We start from the raw sequence: 16,602 nt of genomic DNA, 5'->3' as shown, positions 1-16,602 counted from the left end.
CCTCTGGTTGTGAAAAACAGCACAGGCTATGGCTGAGACAGGGCTGCAGTAGTCACAGACATTCCTCTTAAAGGGCCCACACCCAAAGTTCCTTGCTGGGCTAACGCGCTCTGAGCTCCAGCACTAGGGAAGCTGCTCTAGGAGCACCAGGGACATATGGGGGAACAGAGCTTCCGAGCTTTAGGGCAAGGGCTGAAGGGACAGCTTTCTCCTAGAGGTGCTGGTAGTATCCCTAGTTCCTTTGTTGAGCCCTCCCCCTGCCCACCCCTGCCGCCTGGGGACACAGGGGCCACCATATTTGAGCCTCTATTAACCTGGATTAACACAGGTCACTCCACCCAGGTGATTCCCTGAGACTTCACCGCTTCCAACCTGGTGGCCCACCCAAGATGCTGCTAGTGGTTTATTCCATACAAATAGGCTGCCTTGACTCTTGCTGCAGACTTTCCTAAAATCTCTCAAAACCTCACAGAACCCAAAAAAAACATCTGGCCTAGAGTGCCCAGTACCTCTTGCTGAGCATCCCCCAACCCTGCACTAGTGGCAGCCGGCCTCAGTTTCTGCCTTGGCCTCTTGAGGCACCTATATGCCCAGCACAGGTGGCAGCCAACTGTGGATTACTTGGTGACTCTTACAAGGTGGCCCCAGAGGAACACAGACTGCTGCTGCACTTGGCCTACAGCTGGACCCTTCCCAGGAGGCCCCTGGGCCAGCCCGCCCAGTGGCCTGCTTTGACCAGCATGCCATAGCAACACCCCGTACTGCATCTGAGGAGGACACAAGCAAAGGGCAGGCTGGACAGGCACCAGAGCCCTACTACAGTGAATCCTGCATCATAGGGTTGAATCCTCATCAGCCAGTCCTCACGAACAATCAGCCAAGAGTCAATCCTTCCCATCGACATGCAAACAGCAACCAAGGTTCAACTAGACCAGGAGAGCACACACAAGGGACACCCCCTGAGCACCTTGCCCACATGTCCCAATGGACCCCATAGGACACCTACTACATAAAACCACTCAACTAAAACCAGGACCCTCAGGAGCCCTACCTAATACACAGAAACAGACACAGGAAGGCAGCCAAGACAAAACGACAAAAAAACATGTCCCACATGAAAGAACAGAGCAAATCTCCAAAAAAAGAACTCAACAAAATGGAGACAAGCAATCTACCAGCTGTAGAGTTCAAAACACTGATTACAAGGATTCTCAATGAATTTAGGGGAAGAGTAGATAAACTCTGTGAGAACTGTAACAAAAGAAAACATAAAAATGGACATGGAAAACATGAAAGGGAACCAGTCAAAAATGAAGAATACAGTATTTGAGATGAAGAGTATATTAGAGGGAATCGACAGAGTATGAAGGAAAGGATCGAATCAGTGATTCAGAGCAGTGGTCCCCAACCTTTTTGGCACCACAGACAGGTGCTCCTATGAGAATCTAATGCCTGATGATCTGAGGTGGAGCTGAGGCAGCGATGCTAGCGCTGGGGAACAGCTACAAATACAGATGAAACTTTGCTCCCTGCCCGCTGCTCACCTGCTGTGTGGCCTGATTCCTAACAGGCCACGGCCCAGGGGTTGGGGACCCTTGATTTAGAGAATGGGGTAGTGGAGGACACCCAATCAAAACAGAAACAAGAAAAAAGAATCCAAAAAAGTGAAGATGGTTTAAGGAGCCTCTGAGACATCGGCATAACAACATTCACATCATAGTGGTACCAAAGGAAAAGAGAGCAATAAATTAAAAAACTTTTTGAAGAAATAATGATGGAGAACTTCCTTAACCTGGTGAAGAAAACAGACTCCAAAGCCCAGGAAGTTCAGACAGTCCCAAACAAGATGAACCCAAAGAAGCCCACACCAAGACACATCGTTAAATACAAAGAAAGAATCTTAAAAGCAGAGAGAAAAGCAATTAATTACCTACAAGGAAAATCCCATAAGACTGTCAGCTGATTTCTCAACAGATACTTTGTAGGCCAGAAGTGCTTGGCACAAAATATTCAGAGTCAAGAAAACCTAGAACTTACACCCAAGATCACTCTACCTAGCGAAGATATCATTTAGAATCAAAGGACAGATAAGATCTTCCCAGAAAAGAAAAAATTAAAGGTGTTCATCATTACCAAGCCAGTATTACTGAAAATGTTAGAGGGACTTAGGGGAAAATATGAATAATGGCAATAACACATATCAACAAGTACTTGAAATGAAAAAAGAATTAAAGTTCCAATCAAAAGATAGGATAGTTGAATAGATAAGAAAACAAGACCCTTACACAGGCTGCCTACAAGAGACTCACTTCCAATTAAAAGACACACACAATTGGAAAGTAAAGGGACAGAAAAAGATATTTCATGATAGACCTAGGGAGTATTGTGCTGAAGTCAGTCAGGTAAAGACAAATGTTATATGATTTCATATACATTTGGGATCTAAAAAAATAAAATTGAAAAAATGGAAACAAGCTCATAGATACAGAGATCATTTTGAGGGTTACCAGATGGGAGAAGGGTTAGGGGGTGGTCAGTGAAAAAAGAGAAAAGGATTAAGAAGTACAAATTGGTAGTTACAAAAGTCAAGGAGATACAAAGTACAGAATAAGGAATATAGTCAATCATATTGTAATAACTATGTATGGTGTCAGAGGGGACTAGATTGGAATGATCATTATATAGATTCTAATCACTATGTAGTATACCTGGAACTAATATAATACTGTGTGCCAACCATAACTGAAAAACTATTTTAAAAGAGAGTTAAGCATTAGCAGGCAAATAGAGCTGTAGAAATGTTTGCTGCCATCATCATCATGCTACAGTTACTGCTATTGCAATTATTAGGTAAGAGGAAGTTATAAAAGGCTTTTGATCTGCTTGTTGCCCACAGTCTCTGGTGAAGTGAGGAGATATGGTAGGTGTCTGACTGGACGAGGCAGAAAGAGTAGACCACCTCAACCCAAACTCAAAGATACTGGGTCCTGTGGCTATTAATCACTCCTGGGGCAGAGAACCAGAGGAAAAAAATAGCTCAACTCAGATCTGCTCTCTATATTCTAACTAAAATTATTTACTAAAATACTTCATTTGCAAGTGATTTTTTGTTGTTGTAGAGACAAGAATTAAAAAAAAAAAAAAACGAAGGTCTGAATGTACATAAAAATTAGTTTCTGTCTAATGTGAAAAATCTTCTGATTGCAAAATACAATTACCGAAGGTGTGTCTATTAAAAAGCCCTTCCATCTCATTACCAAATCTAAGCATGTCAGCAAATGAGCACATGACTCTAACACTGCTTCTCATGGGTTTGCAGCAGGGCAAAGCGCACGGATCAGAAAGAACATTCTGCTAATTAAACTGAAGCAGATGACTACGGAAGAGAGGGGCTTGTCACACATAACGTCTGTGCCAAGAATGATCAGATTAAATATGCAAAATGTGAAGTAAAGGTGTGGAAAAGCAGTAAAATGATACTCTAGGTTTTAAATAGGCTACAAAAGTTCTGACAGTTTTCCTAATTATTCCCAGTAATGGACATAGGAGGCCAAAAGGCAGGAGAGAGAAATACATTTTTCTCCATTATGGGTGTTGAGCACTAGGGCTAACATCATGCCTGTCTGAACACTGATCAGTTTCTACAAAGGTTAATAGCAATTAAATGCAGCAAACTAGATTAAATGAGAAACAGGTCATGATACCACTGTACTTGCAAAGAGCACGATAAAGCATTTCTTTTAAATTTATCTTAATGCACAGGAAATCCAAAAAGAGCTGCTATGAGCAAAAGAACCTATTTATTAAATGGTAAAGCTCTTAAATGAAATAGAAATAATGACATGCTACGCAAATTCAATTATCATCAGTATTGTGCTGTCAAGATTAAATACTAACACTGTCTAAAAGTGTACTTCTCTGAAAAAGAATGATATATACCTTTCTTTTTCTAGCTGAATAAAGAATCCACCTTAAAATTTCAAGTGGGATATAACTGCTAAAACGAAAAGATGCACAATGAAGCATAATATTGTCATTAACACTTTGCTTCTTCCAGCCTAGTATATTCATATCAGAAGAATACAGTAAATTACTAAGTGATAATTAAGATTAAACCATCTGTGGCTACAGTCAATACTATACCGTTTATCTGAAAGTTACTAAGAGAATAAATCTTAAATGGTTTTGCAATAAGTGGGAAAAAATGAACTGAATTGGATGGTAACTAGACTTACGGTGATCATTTCAGAATATGTACAAACACTGAATCATATTGTACACCTGAAACTAATACAGGGTTGTTATATGTTAATTATGGCTCATTAAAAAAAAAATTTTTTAAGATTAAAGTCTTAATATCTAAGGTCATTCTCTAAACTTGATATTTTATTTAGTATATAAATCCTAAAGTGTAAAGATGAAACATATCAATAGTTGATTTTCAAATTTATATACAAGGAGGTTTTTCAAAAAATCAAGTAAGCAATCATGTGTACACACAAACATGCACACTCACTCTTTCAACACACACATAACCACATAACTCTACATAGTAAAGAAAATAAAAGAGGCAGGGGCTCAGAAAATGGAAATTCAATTTACTTTACTATCCTCAGGGTCTTCTAAACCATCAGGTCGACTAAGGTTTCGAGCAGGCTGGCTGCAGACAACATTATCTTCTAGTCCCCAAGAGGGTACTCTCACAGGGGGCCTTTGGATTTCATCTGGGTAAAAAGCACCATCTGCTCCATCTGAAATAAAATTTTTTGCAAGGAAAGGGTGAAACCTAGTACTAAAATTAGAATCTCTGTGTATAATGAACACGACATAAAGGGCCATTTTAACACATCAAAAAATTTTTATTTTTTAAAATAAGAACTGTATGTAATAAGCAAAGAGACTACTCATTCATTCATGGTGAACCACATCTGGATGAAGCTGGTTACTGTTAAACATAAAACTGCTTGTTATAATGTTTCTATTACAGTTGACTATACTAGTAGTTCTCTAATCCTACAAAGACATAAACAAAAAACACTCCATATTCAGCTATCCCCAAAGAAAAATGTTTTAATAACCTCTTGTCTCCTGCGCTGCATAAGGATTACCATATTGCAGAACTGGCTGTGTATCTGGTATCGCAGGAACTTGACCAGTTTGCTCTGAGCATGTGTTGGGACACTGTGACATCTGCTGAGGACCCTGGGAATTCTGACCTTCCGTTTTCCCTTCTGCTTGACTTTCTGAACTCCTTTTAAGTTCCTAAAATCAACAAAAACAAATGTGAACAAGCAATCAAATTATTTTATAAAACCAAAATTTAACAATAAAATTATTTCCCTTTTACAGTACTTTCCCCTTATCCACAGTTTCACTTTCTCTGGTTTCAGTTAACCAAAGTCAACCACGGCCCGAAAAAATTAAATGAAAAATTCCAGAAATAAACAAGTCATGTTTTAAACTGCCCACAATGAAATCTCACTTCGGCCTGTTCCACCCTGTCTGGGACAGGAACACCCCCTTCCAGCACATCCACTCTCTGTACCCTGCCCACCCTTATTCCCTTTGTGGCTGTCAGTTATCAGATCAATAGTTGTGGTATTGCAGTGCTTGTGTTCAAGCATCCCTTATTATGCTTAATAATGGCCCCGAAGTGTAAACGTAGTTTAAACTTTACCAGAGGTATGTAGATACAGGAAAAACTCTTATTTACAGGATTCAATATTATCTGCAACTTTAGGCATCCGCTTGGGTCTTTGAATGCATCCCCACGGATGGGGGGTAGGGGGAGCTACTGTATGTTTACAGTGTACACTTGGAAAGACTGGCTTTCCAACTTCTCATAAATACCCCTTCTGAACGCATCAGAAAGCAGAATTAAGGCCAATTATTTTCAAATTTGTGCCAAAAAAGCATCCTTTGGAAAACAACCTCTTACAAGTTAGCTATTAATAAAAATCAAAGGCCAAACGACCATCCCAGATTGCTTCCCTAATAAATTCTATCAAACATTTAAGAAACTTATTTATAAAAAATATTAATACAGGTGGGAGGTAGAAAACAATTACTAATCTTACACAAACTTTCAAAAACTAAAGGAAAAAAACTTTCTCAATTTACTTCACAAGGCCATTATTATCCTGATACCAAAACTGAACAATGATACCACAACAGACCTCGTCCTTCAAGAATACTGACACAAAAATCCTTAACTTATTTAAGAAACCAAATCCAACAATATTAAAAAAAAAAAAATACATCGTGACCAAGTGAGTTTTATCTCAAAAAAGCGAATTGAGTTTAACATTCAAAAATCAATGTAACTTACCATGGCACGGACTTAAGCCACTGAATATTTTATAAAATTCAACATTCATGATTTAAAATAGAAAAAGCTCAGCAAACTAAAAAGGAATTTCCTTAGCCTGATAAAAGGCATATACAAAAACATACAGTGAACCTTAATAGTTAAAAACTAAATGATTGTCCTAAGATCAATACTGGCAAGGATGTCCGTCCGCTCTTATCACGTCTACTCAACATTACACCGGAGATTCTAAAGAGTAGATTAAGGCAAGATTAAGATTTAAAAAAACAGACCAGAAAGGGAAAAGTAAAAACTGTTTTTATATACAGATGACACGATCATGTATGTAGAAAACCCTAAGGAATCTACTAGAACTAGAAGAATGAGTGAATTTAGCAAAGTTGCAGTATAAGGTCAATATATAAAATCAATTTTATTTCTACATATAAGTAACATACTTGAAAAATATTTTTAAAATTCCATTTAGATTAGCATTAAGTAAACACTTAAAAATAAATTTCACAAAGATGCATAAGGCCTACACACTAAAAACAACAAACACTATGGAAATTAAAGAGAGCCTCAACAAAGAGAGAAATATGCTACATCCATGGACTGGAAAACTTAATATTTTAATGCTATCATTTCCCCCCAAATTGATCTACAGAGTCAATGCAATTCTAATCAAAATCCTATCAGGCATCTGTATAAATGGACAGGCTAATTCTAACACAGTAAAAAATGCAAAGGTCCTGAAATAGCCCATTTTTAAAAAGCAGAACCAAGCTGGAAGACAACCTGATTTGAAGTCTTAAGACACATTTGGCTTATAGGCCTTAGTTTGCTGATGCCTGATATAAATCTTCTTATATTAACAGAAAATCTTCATTTTATTGAGTCCAAAAATATACCCAATACATTTAGTCAATTTTCAACAAAGCTATAAAAGTAATTTAGTGGAGGAAAAGTATGGTCCTTTAAACATATGATGCTAAAAACTAGATATCCACGTACAAATAAATATTGACTACGTATCATACCATACATCATAAATCTAAAACTAGTTATCCACTGAGAGAAAAAATAGGAAATCTTTGTAACCTTGAGTTAGACAAAAATTTTCTTAAGATAGGTCACAAATAGCACTAACCACTAAGAAAAATGTTGCTAAATTAAACTACTTCATTGCTGTGGAACAATGGAATGCTCATACACTGCAGCAGGAATGTAAAACGGTACAGCAACAATTAAGAACAATTTGGCTGTTTCTTAAAAACATACACTTACGTGTAAACCAGCAATTCCATTTCTAGGTATCTACTCAAGAAAAATGAAAATATATGTCCACGAATAGACTTGTAAATAACGTTCATAGCAGCATTATTCATAATAGCAAAACATTCGAACTAATCCAAATGCTCATCAGCTGGTAAAGGGATTAATGTCCATGAACTAGTGAATAGATAAACTCTGCATAAATGCATTTTCATGAAATGCTAGACAAGGTTAAAAATATAGTAAGAGAAAGAAGATCAGTGGTTTCTGGGAGTGGCTGGAGAAGCTGACTACAAATGAGCATGAGTAACTGTGCAGTAATAAAAACATCCTATAGTTTGACAGAATAGTTCTACAAAAGTTTAAACAAATTCAAGAAGTATAGTTAAGTTCTTCTATAAGCAAGCAATAAACTACTTAAATGGAGTCAAGGTTTTCACCAAAATATTTCTGCATGCACTGGTGGAATCAGCAACTTCACAGGGGTCCCACCCCATAAACAGTTCAAAGTCAACATGAAGGTACATTAAGTCCTAGGCAAGTAGGATGGAGGGTAAAAAAAAGGACCTGTAAAAAGAAGCTCTGATTTCTCATGGGGGAAACTGGGGTGGGGTAAACACAATACAAAGACAAGATAGTTAAGGTCCGGCTGTTAGGCAAATTGGAAGAATGAAATCTCAAGTTAAAGAAGATTCTTAAATTTGCATTCACAACACCTCCCAAAGGGTCCATGAACTTAGATGGAGAAAAAAAATTTATATCTTTTCACTAACTTTTGACATTTAGCATTTTCACTGTTAATGTAGGCCAAAAAAAAAAAACAAACAAAAAACCAGCAATAGTTGCAGTACCTTTGTCACCTAAAGATATCACAGATATATTCATTTCATATTAGTCATTGCAGCCATCTCAAAATAGCCTTTATATTCATCACTACTTTTTTATGGTAAATTTATGGTAAATTTTTTATGATAAAATTATGGTAATTATTAGACATGCTAAATTCTGTGACATTCTAATAAGCATATATATCAAAATTTGTTTTAATAATTATTTCTTACAATTTGTTTCCTTTGTGGTTCTGTACATTTTGCTTCATTAATTTAAAAATATTTTATGAAAACAGACTTCACCAGACTATCAAAGGCCCTTGAAACAAAAAAGATCAAGAATCCCTGCGGGATCTCCCCTATCTTAAAACATTTCGTAACATAAGCATAGCTATCTTACCTGAGCAAAACAATATTAACTGATTTGCAATTCTCCTAAAATAAAAAGCCTCCACATAGATTTTGCCAGAAGTCCTCTTTTATAGTTCCGGCTCCAAGGCACACAAGTTTGCTTAGCTAGTCTGCCTTTGTTAGACGGAGTGCCTAAATTTATTTTTTTCTCCAGGGCCCCAAAATGTCTCACAGTAGCCTTGGTTTTACAAATTACTCGACAAGTTAAGGATGTCTCTGGCTCTCCAACTGTTAAATAGAATAATATACTGCTCTCATCTGTCACATGCAGATGCTATGAGAGTAGAAGAGAACAGACATTAAATGTTTTGAAATTACTTAAAACTCTGAAAAAGTTGATCAAGGTATATAATTCTCATGATCTCTCCTTTTATCACTTCCAGACAGCCTCTAAGTTACAGTTAAAAAGGTAAACAAATGGTAGCCTATATATAAATTTCATAAGATCAGTTTTGGGGAGTCAATATTATTTAATCATCATGCTATTACAGCATTTCATTAGAGACAACTTCCATTAATCATATACAAGTATATATTACTCTTCTTTCTCAGAAGAAAAGCAGATCATCTGAAAATATAAAATGATGATTCAGAAAAATCACTAGTCATGTATCTGATGTTAAGAAATATCTGAAATAGTTTTAATTTAAAATTTTTTAAATTTTTTTCTCTGGCAATAGTTAACAATTTCCCAATATTTTTTATCATTATTTCCCATTTTGCTTTGCCTTATTTTTTTACGCACTTTTCCAAATTTCTAATAAAGGGTTTATGCAGAATATCTAAAATAGTATAAAGATACAGAAATGCTAAATAATTCTAAATAGTGGTGCTGGAATGATATGAAAAAAATAAGATACTTTAAGCTAGTAAGTTTCTAAGTAAATTTAAATTGGTAGGGTTTTTAATCCTAAGGGATACACTAAATTACTTCCTACTATGAAAAACATTTTTAAATATACTTTATTATACTAGGGGGCTACTTAAATTTTTAAAAACTATAATGAGTTATTTTATCCATGAATATGTTCAAAAATATTTAATGAGTATTCTACTATGTGGCAGGCACTATTCTAGGCACTAAGGATTCAGGAATAACCAAAAGAAAAATTCTTGCCCATATGGAGCTTATATTCTAGAGCAGGTAAGATAGACAATAAACAAAATAAAGTACATATTCTGTTAGATGGCGATAAATTCATTTTTTCACTTACTCACTCAACTAATGCTTAATGATCAGTTCATTCTACACACTGTGACTGCATCAAGTTTTAAGGCCAAACAAAAAGGACTTAATCCTAACCCTACGAAGGACTGGGTCAGGGGTGAGGGAGGGCTCTGAGAAACACTGGGAGAGGAGACAAGCATTAAGCAAGGCCTTGGCATAGCAGGTAGAAATTTTTATAAATAACACCTCTGAAGTAATATAAAATTATATGTCACCAGTAGGACAGTCAAGAGTTAACTGAAGAAGACAAGGGGTAGAAAGCAAAATGACCTACTTCTGCTGAATTTCTTAGGGCAGGAAAGTAACTAAATACAACTGCTGATTCCAGTATATTTCTTTCACCACGTTTTTATAAGCAAATGATATAAATTACATTTGCCCTATTAATGTGTTTATTCATTCAACAAATATTTTACTTCGAATATTAGGCACAGTACTAGGCACTACAAATACAGTGGTGAATAAAATAGACACACAATCCCTGTCTTCGTGGACCTCACAATTAAGCAGAGGAAGCAGATGTTGGACAAATAAGCACAGAAATAAACATTACGAATTATGGTTAAGTACCATGAAATAAAAGTACAGGTCCCAGGTGTAAATTTAACATAGACACCTCATTTAGACTGGGAGGTCAAAGAAGGCTTCTCTGAAGAAGTCATTTAATCTGGGACTTCAGGATAAGTCAAGAGTGATAAGAGTTAAATATTTAGAGAGAAACAATAGAAATTCTGGGATATACTTGAAAAAATATCACTGGGGGGAGGAGGAAAAGGTATATGATCGGATAAAGATGGCCCTAAAGTAACAACTGTTGATGGTGGGTGAGAGGTACAACAGAGTTCATGATATTTTTCTCTCTATTCTCATACATGCTTAAACTCTTCTTTAAAAAAAGAGTTTAACAAAATCACAAAGAATTGTAGGCAGGAATATTCCTGGCAAACATGAATGAGGGCCCTGAAACACCAAAGTAATTGGTGAGCTTTAAGGCCTGAGTGACTAGAACGGTTCTCAAAGGGTGGTCCGATACCAGTGGCATCAAGAACTTGCTAGAAATGCAAATCTCTGGGAATGGGAGCCAGAAATCGGTATTTTAGCATGCAATACAGGTGGTTCTGATATAAGCTCAAGTTTGAGAAATACTAAGACACTCAACATAGAAGATAGTGAAACAGAAAATTGTGGCTTAAGATGAAACTAGACACTCCCTATAAAACATTATAGGCTATGTTAAGAATCGAGAGTAGAGGTAGTGAGTTACACATCATGGAAGATAGCAGAGTAGGGAGTGTAGCCTTCGGTCCAATGAGCCCCACGGAACTGAATTCTGACACCACTTCAGTGAGCTCTAAAGTAGATCTATACCTGTGAGGTGACTGAGCCCCATGTGACCATGTGACATTGACTGGAGTCCTGAGAGAGATCTAAAGCTAGAGGACCTAGCTAAGTTATATTGGGATTCCTAACTCATAACAACAAAGAGATAACAAATGTTTTAAGTCACTAAATTTGGGGGTAATCTCATACACAATATAATTAAGTCACTTTATTAAGTTAATTAAAAACAACAGTGTTTTCCCCGTGTGATTTTAGCCAATTTATCCTACAACAAAAGGTATAAATGGTTATAACCATTTAGGACTATTTTTCACTGTCATGTATGAAACTTTAATATATAAATATGTAAAATATAGCTGTTATGTGAATATATAACTTATTTGTAATTATATTTTATGTAAGAAGCATATTTCATAAATGTAAAATATATAAAAATAAAGTATCTTGACTACTTCTCTAACATTAATATCTCTAAGCACAAAATACACTTGAGAGGTTTCTTATTAACAGTAGTGAAAGTAAATCCATATTTCAAAAAGTTGTCTTAAGCATCTAGAATAGATACATCCAAGTTTTTTTTAAGATCTGATTAGAGCATCACTCTTTTAACTTTACGATACGCCTAATCGAAATGCATACCCAAAATAAATTTTTACTCGTTTGTGCTCCTATTGCTTCAACTTTAATTGGTTCACTTGCGGTAATCTTTTTAACCCACCTGCCATTGTGTTACCTCGCACTGAAATAAAAAGAGAGGAAAAAAGGAGGGAGAGGGAAGGGAGGAGCGTGAGGAGAGAAAACTAATGCCAAGTAACATTTGAACACAGTATCCTGACAGCCAAAGGGGGGGGAGGGATGCAAACAGTCTTAAATTCTTAATAGGTTTCTTCCTCATAGTGATATGGCTCAAGCAATTCTGAAACTATTTTATGTGGATTATGGAATATAGCAAATGAACAGATGTGCTGACATTGTGGGGCACACCAGGATTCTCACTGGAATAGGTATACAAGTAAGAAATGAGGACGGCAAAGAAGAACCCTCTGAAGTTGGACCACAACTCATGGTATCCGAAATGCAAGTGTTTCCTAGTTCTGCCCACTGAAAGAATCCAGAAGCAATGAGCACCAGTAGTAACAAGGTGCACACCTAGGCCCCATATTTTGGTTTCTAAATACCATTTCTCACTAATAAGGAATCACAACTCCTTGGGGAAATAACTGATTCCATAGTTAGAGCAGAGCTTATTTAAAAAAAAGAAAAAGAAAAGGCCAATTCCAAAGATGAGATAAGAAAGGTACAAGATTACAAGATAAGCTAGACTATCTTGCAGTGCTAAAAAGAAATTAAGTGCTAAAAAAAACAGCAACGTCCTTTTAATACTGGGGCATATCAGAAACCAGCTTAAAGGTATCCCCCCGACCAAATCTAGGACTATGTGAACATCAAATTAAAAATAGTAACAAATTCTTATTCATGGAATAAAAAGAGTTCATACTGATGACTGTCAAGTAGGAAGACAGGAAGGTAGGTAGGTAGGTAGATGAATAAAGACATCCAGATATAAACTAAAAATACATACATATACATGGTGATAATAAAAAACAGATTTGGTCCTTGTCCCCAATCCCTGGCACAGATCTCCTAAAACTCTTGGAATTTATTGAATCATGGGAGTGTCTTTCATCATTCTTAACAAGTCCTTTTAAACTTTAGACCATATCCAAACGTATGCTAAGAAGGTGACTACTGGTGGACCGGCCCTCTGAAAGTTTCATGAGAGGGCCTGGTCACCAGAAATACCAAGCACATTACAGAACTGGAAATTTCAGCAGCTGCCTCCACACCTCCAGGGATAGGAGGGAGGGTGGACACTAAGTTAAATCACTTACCCAACGATTTAATGAATCATATCTATGTACTGAGACCCCAGATTAAAGCTCTTATATGGTCTGGGGAGCTTCCGGTTGGTGAAACATCGATGTGCAGAGAGCGTCACATGTCTGAAGAGGGCATGGAGGCTCTGTGGCACCACCGCCCCCACCTTGCTCTATGTTTTCCATTTGGCTGTTATTGAGTTGCACTCTTTATAATAAAACTTCACAATAAAATGTAATCATAAGAATAGTGTTTTCCTGAGTTCTTCAGGTCATTCTAACAAAATATCAGGGTGGGGGGCAGGGTGTGGAGCTAAGCCCTGAACTTGGATCTGCCAATAACTCAATAGTTGGTGTCAAAGATGAACTGAATTGTAGTAAACCAAGTTGATGTTAGAGAATTGTTGTTAGAGCATAAATGAGGGCAAAGGAAGGTTCCTCCTTATTACAGAATCCCAAGAGACAAACAGGGAAGAAGTAATGAATTTGAAGTGTGAATTTTGCAAGTATCACAGTAATGCCAAGGTCCATCGAACACTCAGAATGATTCTTTTACCACACATCGTTTTGTAATATCATCATCGGTCTTTTAAACCAGCGGTCCCCAACCTTTCTGGCATAGGGACCAAGTGCTCCTATGAGAACCCAATGCCTGATGATCTGAGGTGGAGCTGATGCGGTGATAATAGCCTAGCTGCAAATATGGATGAAACTTCGCTCCCTTGCCCGATGCTCACCTCCCACTATGCAGCCCAGTTCCCAACAGGCCACAGACCGGTACCAGGGGGTGGGGACCCCTGATTTAAACTACAGATTGGTTTCCCAAGTTAATGTAGATCTTCCAAATGCTGGCACATCTCACTAAACAATTTTTTTTTAAATCATGGTCTTAATATTACCACCCATCTCATTAGAAAAGTCTATACGTATTGGGAAGTATCAAACTTATGGTGGCAGAAACAGGTTCTCAAAATTCTACTTCGGCTTAAAAGACTGATTTATGATTGGCAACAAATACTATCAACTGTTTTTCCTTAGAGTAACAGGCTCACTTCACTTCTTTCCAATGTCTGCCAAATACCCTAGTATGACTAACCAAATTTTGTCTATTAGTTGTTTTTTAAAATAGAAATAATGTGCTGTGAAAGTAAGCAGGTAGTTCAGCTCCCAACTCCAAAAATCAATTGCACAGGTGCTTTACCTTAAGGTAACGATTGTACTTCATCAGGAAGTACCTGCTTTGGAGGTACTTCCCATTTCCTCAAACAGAATACCAAAAAGGTGTGTACCCCAGGGTCAAGTTTCAGTAAAATTAATTATTTTACTATTTCATCACCTTAGGTGAAAGTAGCTTTAAAAAAAAAAAAACCCTGAATGCACGGTTGGGACTACAGGTAATTACTAATGAATGCATTGTGGTGCCAATGCCTTGACACAGTACTAATATGTCAGTTTTCTCACCACTGCTTGCAAATAATAATACTTGAGTATTATGAAAAGAGTTCTTTGTAGACCTCTAAAAGACAATGGGAACCCCCACAAAGGACTACATACCGCACTTTGAGAAATGCTACACTAGTACATTTATATTACAAAGGAATGTTCTTGCTGAATGTCAGGTTGTGCTATAACTTCTAAAATGATTACATTAGTATTACTTAGAAGAAAACCAAATAAATTATAAGATTTTGCATCGTCCTAAATTTGAACACTATACTTTGTTTACTGTTAAATACAAAATATGTAACAAAGACTAAGTTTCAACACTTAAGCATTTTTTCATAACGGAAAGTAAAATATTTTAAAATATTTAACAAAAAAATTTTCCATTTAAGTGCCTAAATAGCTTTTTCCTTATTAACCTTTTAAAAAAACATCTTTGCATGAACAGTAAAACCTGTCTCTTCACAAAGCTGTATTATCATCATTCAGTGTCATATGAAACATTTTTTAAAGTGGATTGTTCAATACCTTCTCCCTGGAGAGCTTTTCCAAATGTGAAGTTAGACCATTTATTTCTTTGTCTTTCTCTGCCAACTGAAGCTAAAGAAGGAAAGAAATAACAATTAATTTTTTTTTTCATTTTCTACTCTCTCCTTATAGTTCATGAGTTTATACCAGTCTATAGAAATAATTGCTATTACTATATCCATGTGTTTTCCTTGGTTCTTATTCTTTGACATCTCTGACCTGTCATTATTAACCAACTTCTTTCACTCCTAAAACTTTTCCTCTGGTTTATATGGAACAGCACCAACACTGTCATCCTCTCAGGCGCTGTGTGTCCACTTCACAATTACAAACATGAGTATTCTCCAAAGGTTCTTTGGCTGCTTCTTTCTGTATGCTCTGAAAAACTCCCTTTCTTCTATGCTTTCAATTATCATCTCCATGGGAATAAATCACAAATATTAACCCATGCACACTCTGTCTTTCTCAAATTCCAAATATGCCTTTTTAATTGATTAGACATGTTTTCACTGTTGTCTTCCTGCACTGCAAGGGCCAAATGCCCCAAAGCTATTTTTCTATTTTTTTCATTAATATTATCAACTCAGAGCCAGCTGTAATTGAAGCTAGGAAATTACGTTAGAACATTTCTTCCCTCTCTCCTTCTTCTCCTCCACACCAACAACATTTTCAGTCTCTAAGTCATTCATTTATTCATTCAACCACCACCCATTACTCACTTGTTACAGTATAAGCATTGTGGACACAAATAAAAACACTACTACTCCTTAATGGTTTTCCCCATAATAATGTCTTTCAAAGCTCTCCTTGCCCTATTCAATGATAAGGTGACTGGAGAAGGTACCCAAGAAGGTAGAATTATCAATTCATCCTAAGAATATTTTTACCTGATTTTTTTACCTTCAAAAGCCCTTCCCACCTATAAATCTTCTCAGTACTACCAAATTATCCTCAAAAAGACCCACTCTAGTTGGGTTTTCTCCTTGAAAAATCTGAACAGGAAATCATGCCCAAATTCCATTTCAGGCTGCCCAAATTTGTCTTCGTCCTCTCTTTCAAGTCTAATCCATTCCATTACAGACACTGAAGTCCTATTAGTCAAGACTGCTCACAGTCCCCGGACGGTGCACTGCACGTCTGACCTCCACACCAGCATGAGCAGTTCCCCAGTTCCTCAGGATGCCCCGTGCTCTTTCCCTAGCTCTGCTTCCCCGCCCCTCCACTTTCGTCTTCCAAAGATCTAGTTTTTCATAGTCTAACTCCTAAATATTCAATTGGAAACAGCCCTAAAATACTTAAACTCATCATTTATGTAGCAAGTACTTCATTACATTTTGCTTTGTCTGGTGGGTGTTTTTGTCT

At 36.7% G+C, this 16,602-nt stretch overlaps 1 protein-coding gene across 2 annotated transcripts in view; it reads right to left on the bottom strand.

The window, feature by feature from the left end:
• TAX1BP1 (Tax1 binding protein 1) overlaps positions 1 to 16,602 on the bottom strand; it is a 68,585-nt gene that overhangs the window by 9,597 nt on the left and 42,386 nt on the right. For both annotated transcript variants that reach the window (XM_016135951.2, XM_016135952.2), the window contains exons 14-16: positions 15,241 to 15,312; positions 5,079 to 5,262; positions 4,603 to 4,751 (exon numbers count right to left, since the gene is read on the bottom strand). In XM_016135951.2, coding sequence (XP_015991437.1) covers positions 4,603 to 4,751; positions 5,079 to 5,262; positions 15,241 to 15,312 — 405 coding nt within the window. The remainder of the gene's footprint in view (positions 1 to 4,602; positions 4,752 to 5,078; positions 5,263 to 15,240; positions 15,313 to 16,602) is intronic.

The sequence above is a fragment of the Rousettus aegyptiacus genome, unplaced genomic scaffold, assembly GCF_014176215.1.
Source record: "Rousettus aegyptiacus isolate mRouAeg1 unplaced genomic scaffold, mRouAeg1.p scaffold_m13_p_13, whole genome shotgun sequence".
In the NCBI taxonomy this organism is placed as follows: Eukaryota; Metazoa; Chordata; class Mammalia; order Chiroptera; family Pteropodidae; genus Rousettus; species Rousettus aegyptiacus.
This window is presented reverse-complemented; position numbering and strand designations above follow the sequence as displayed.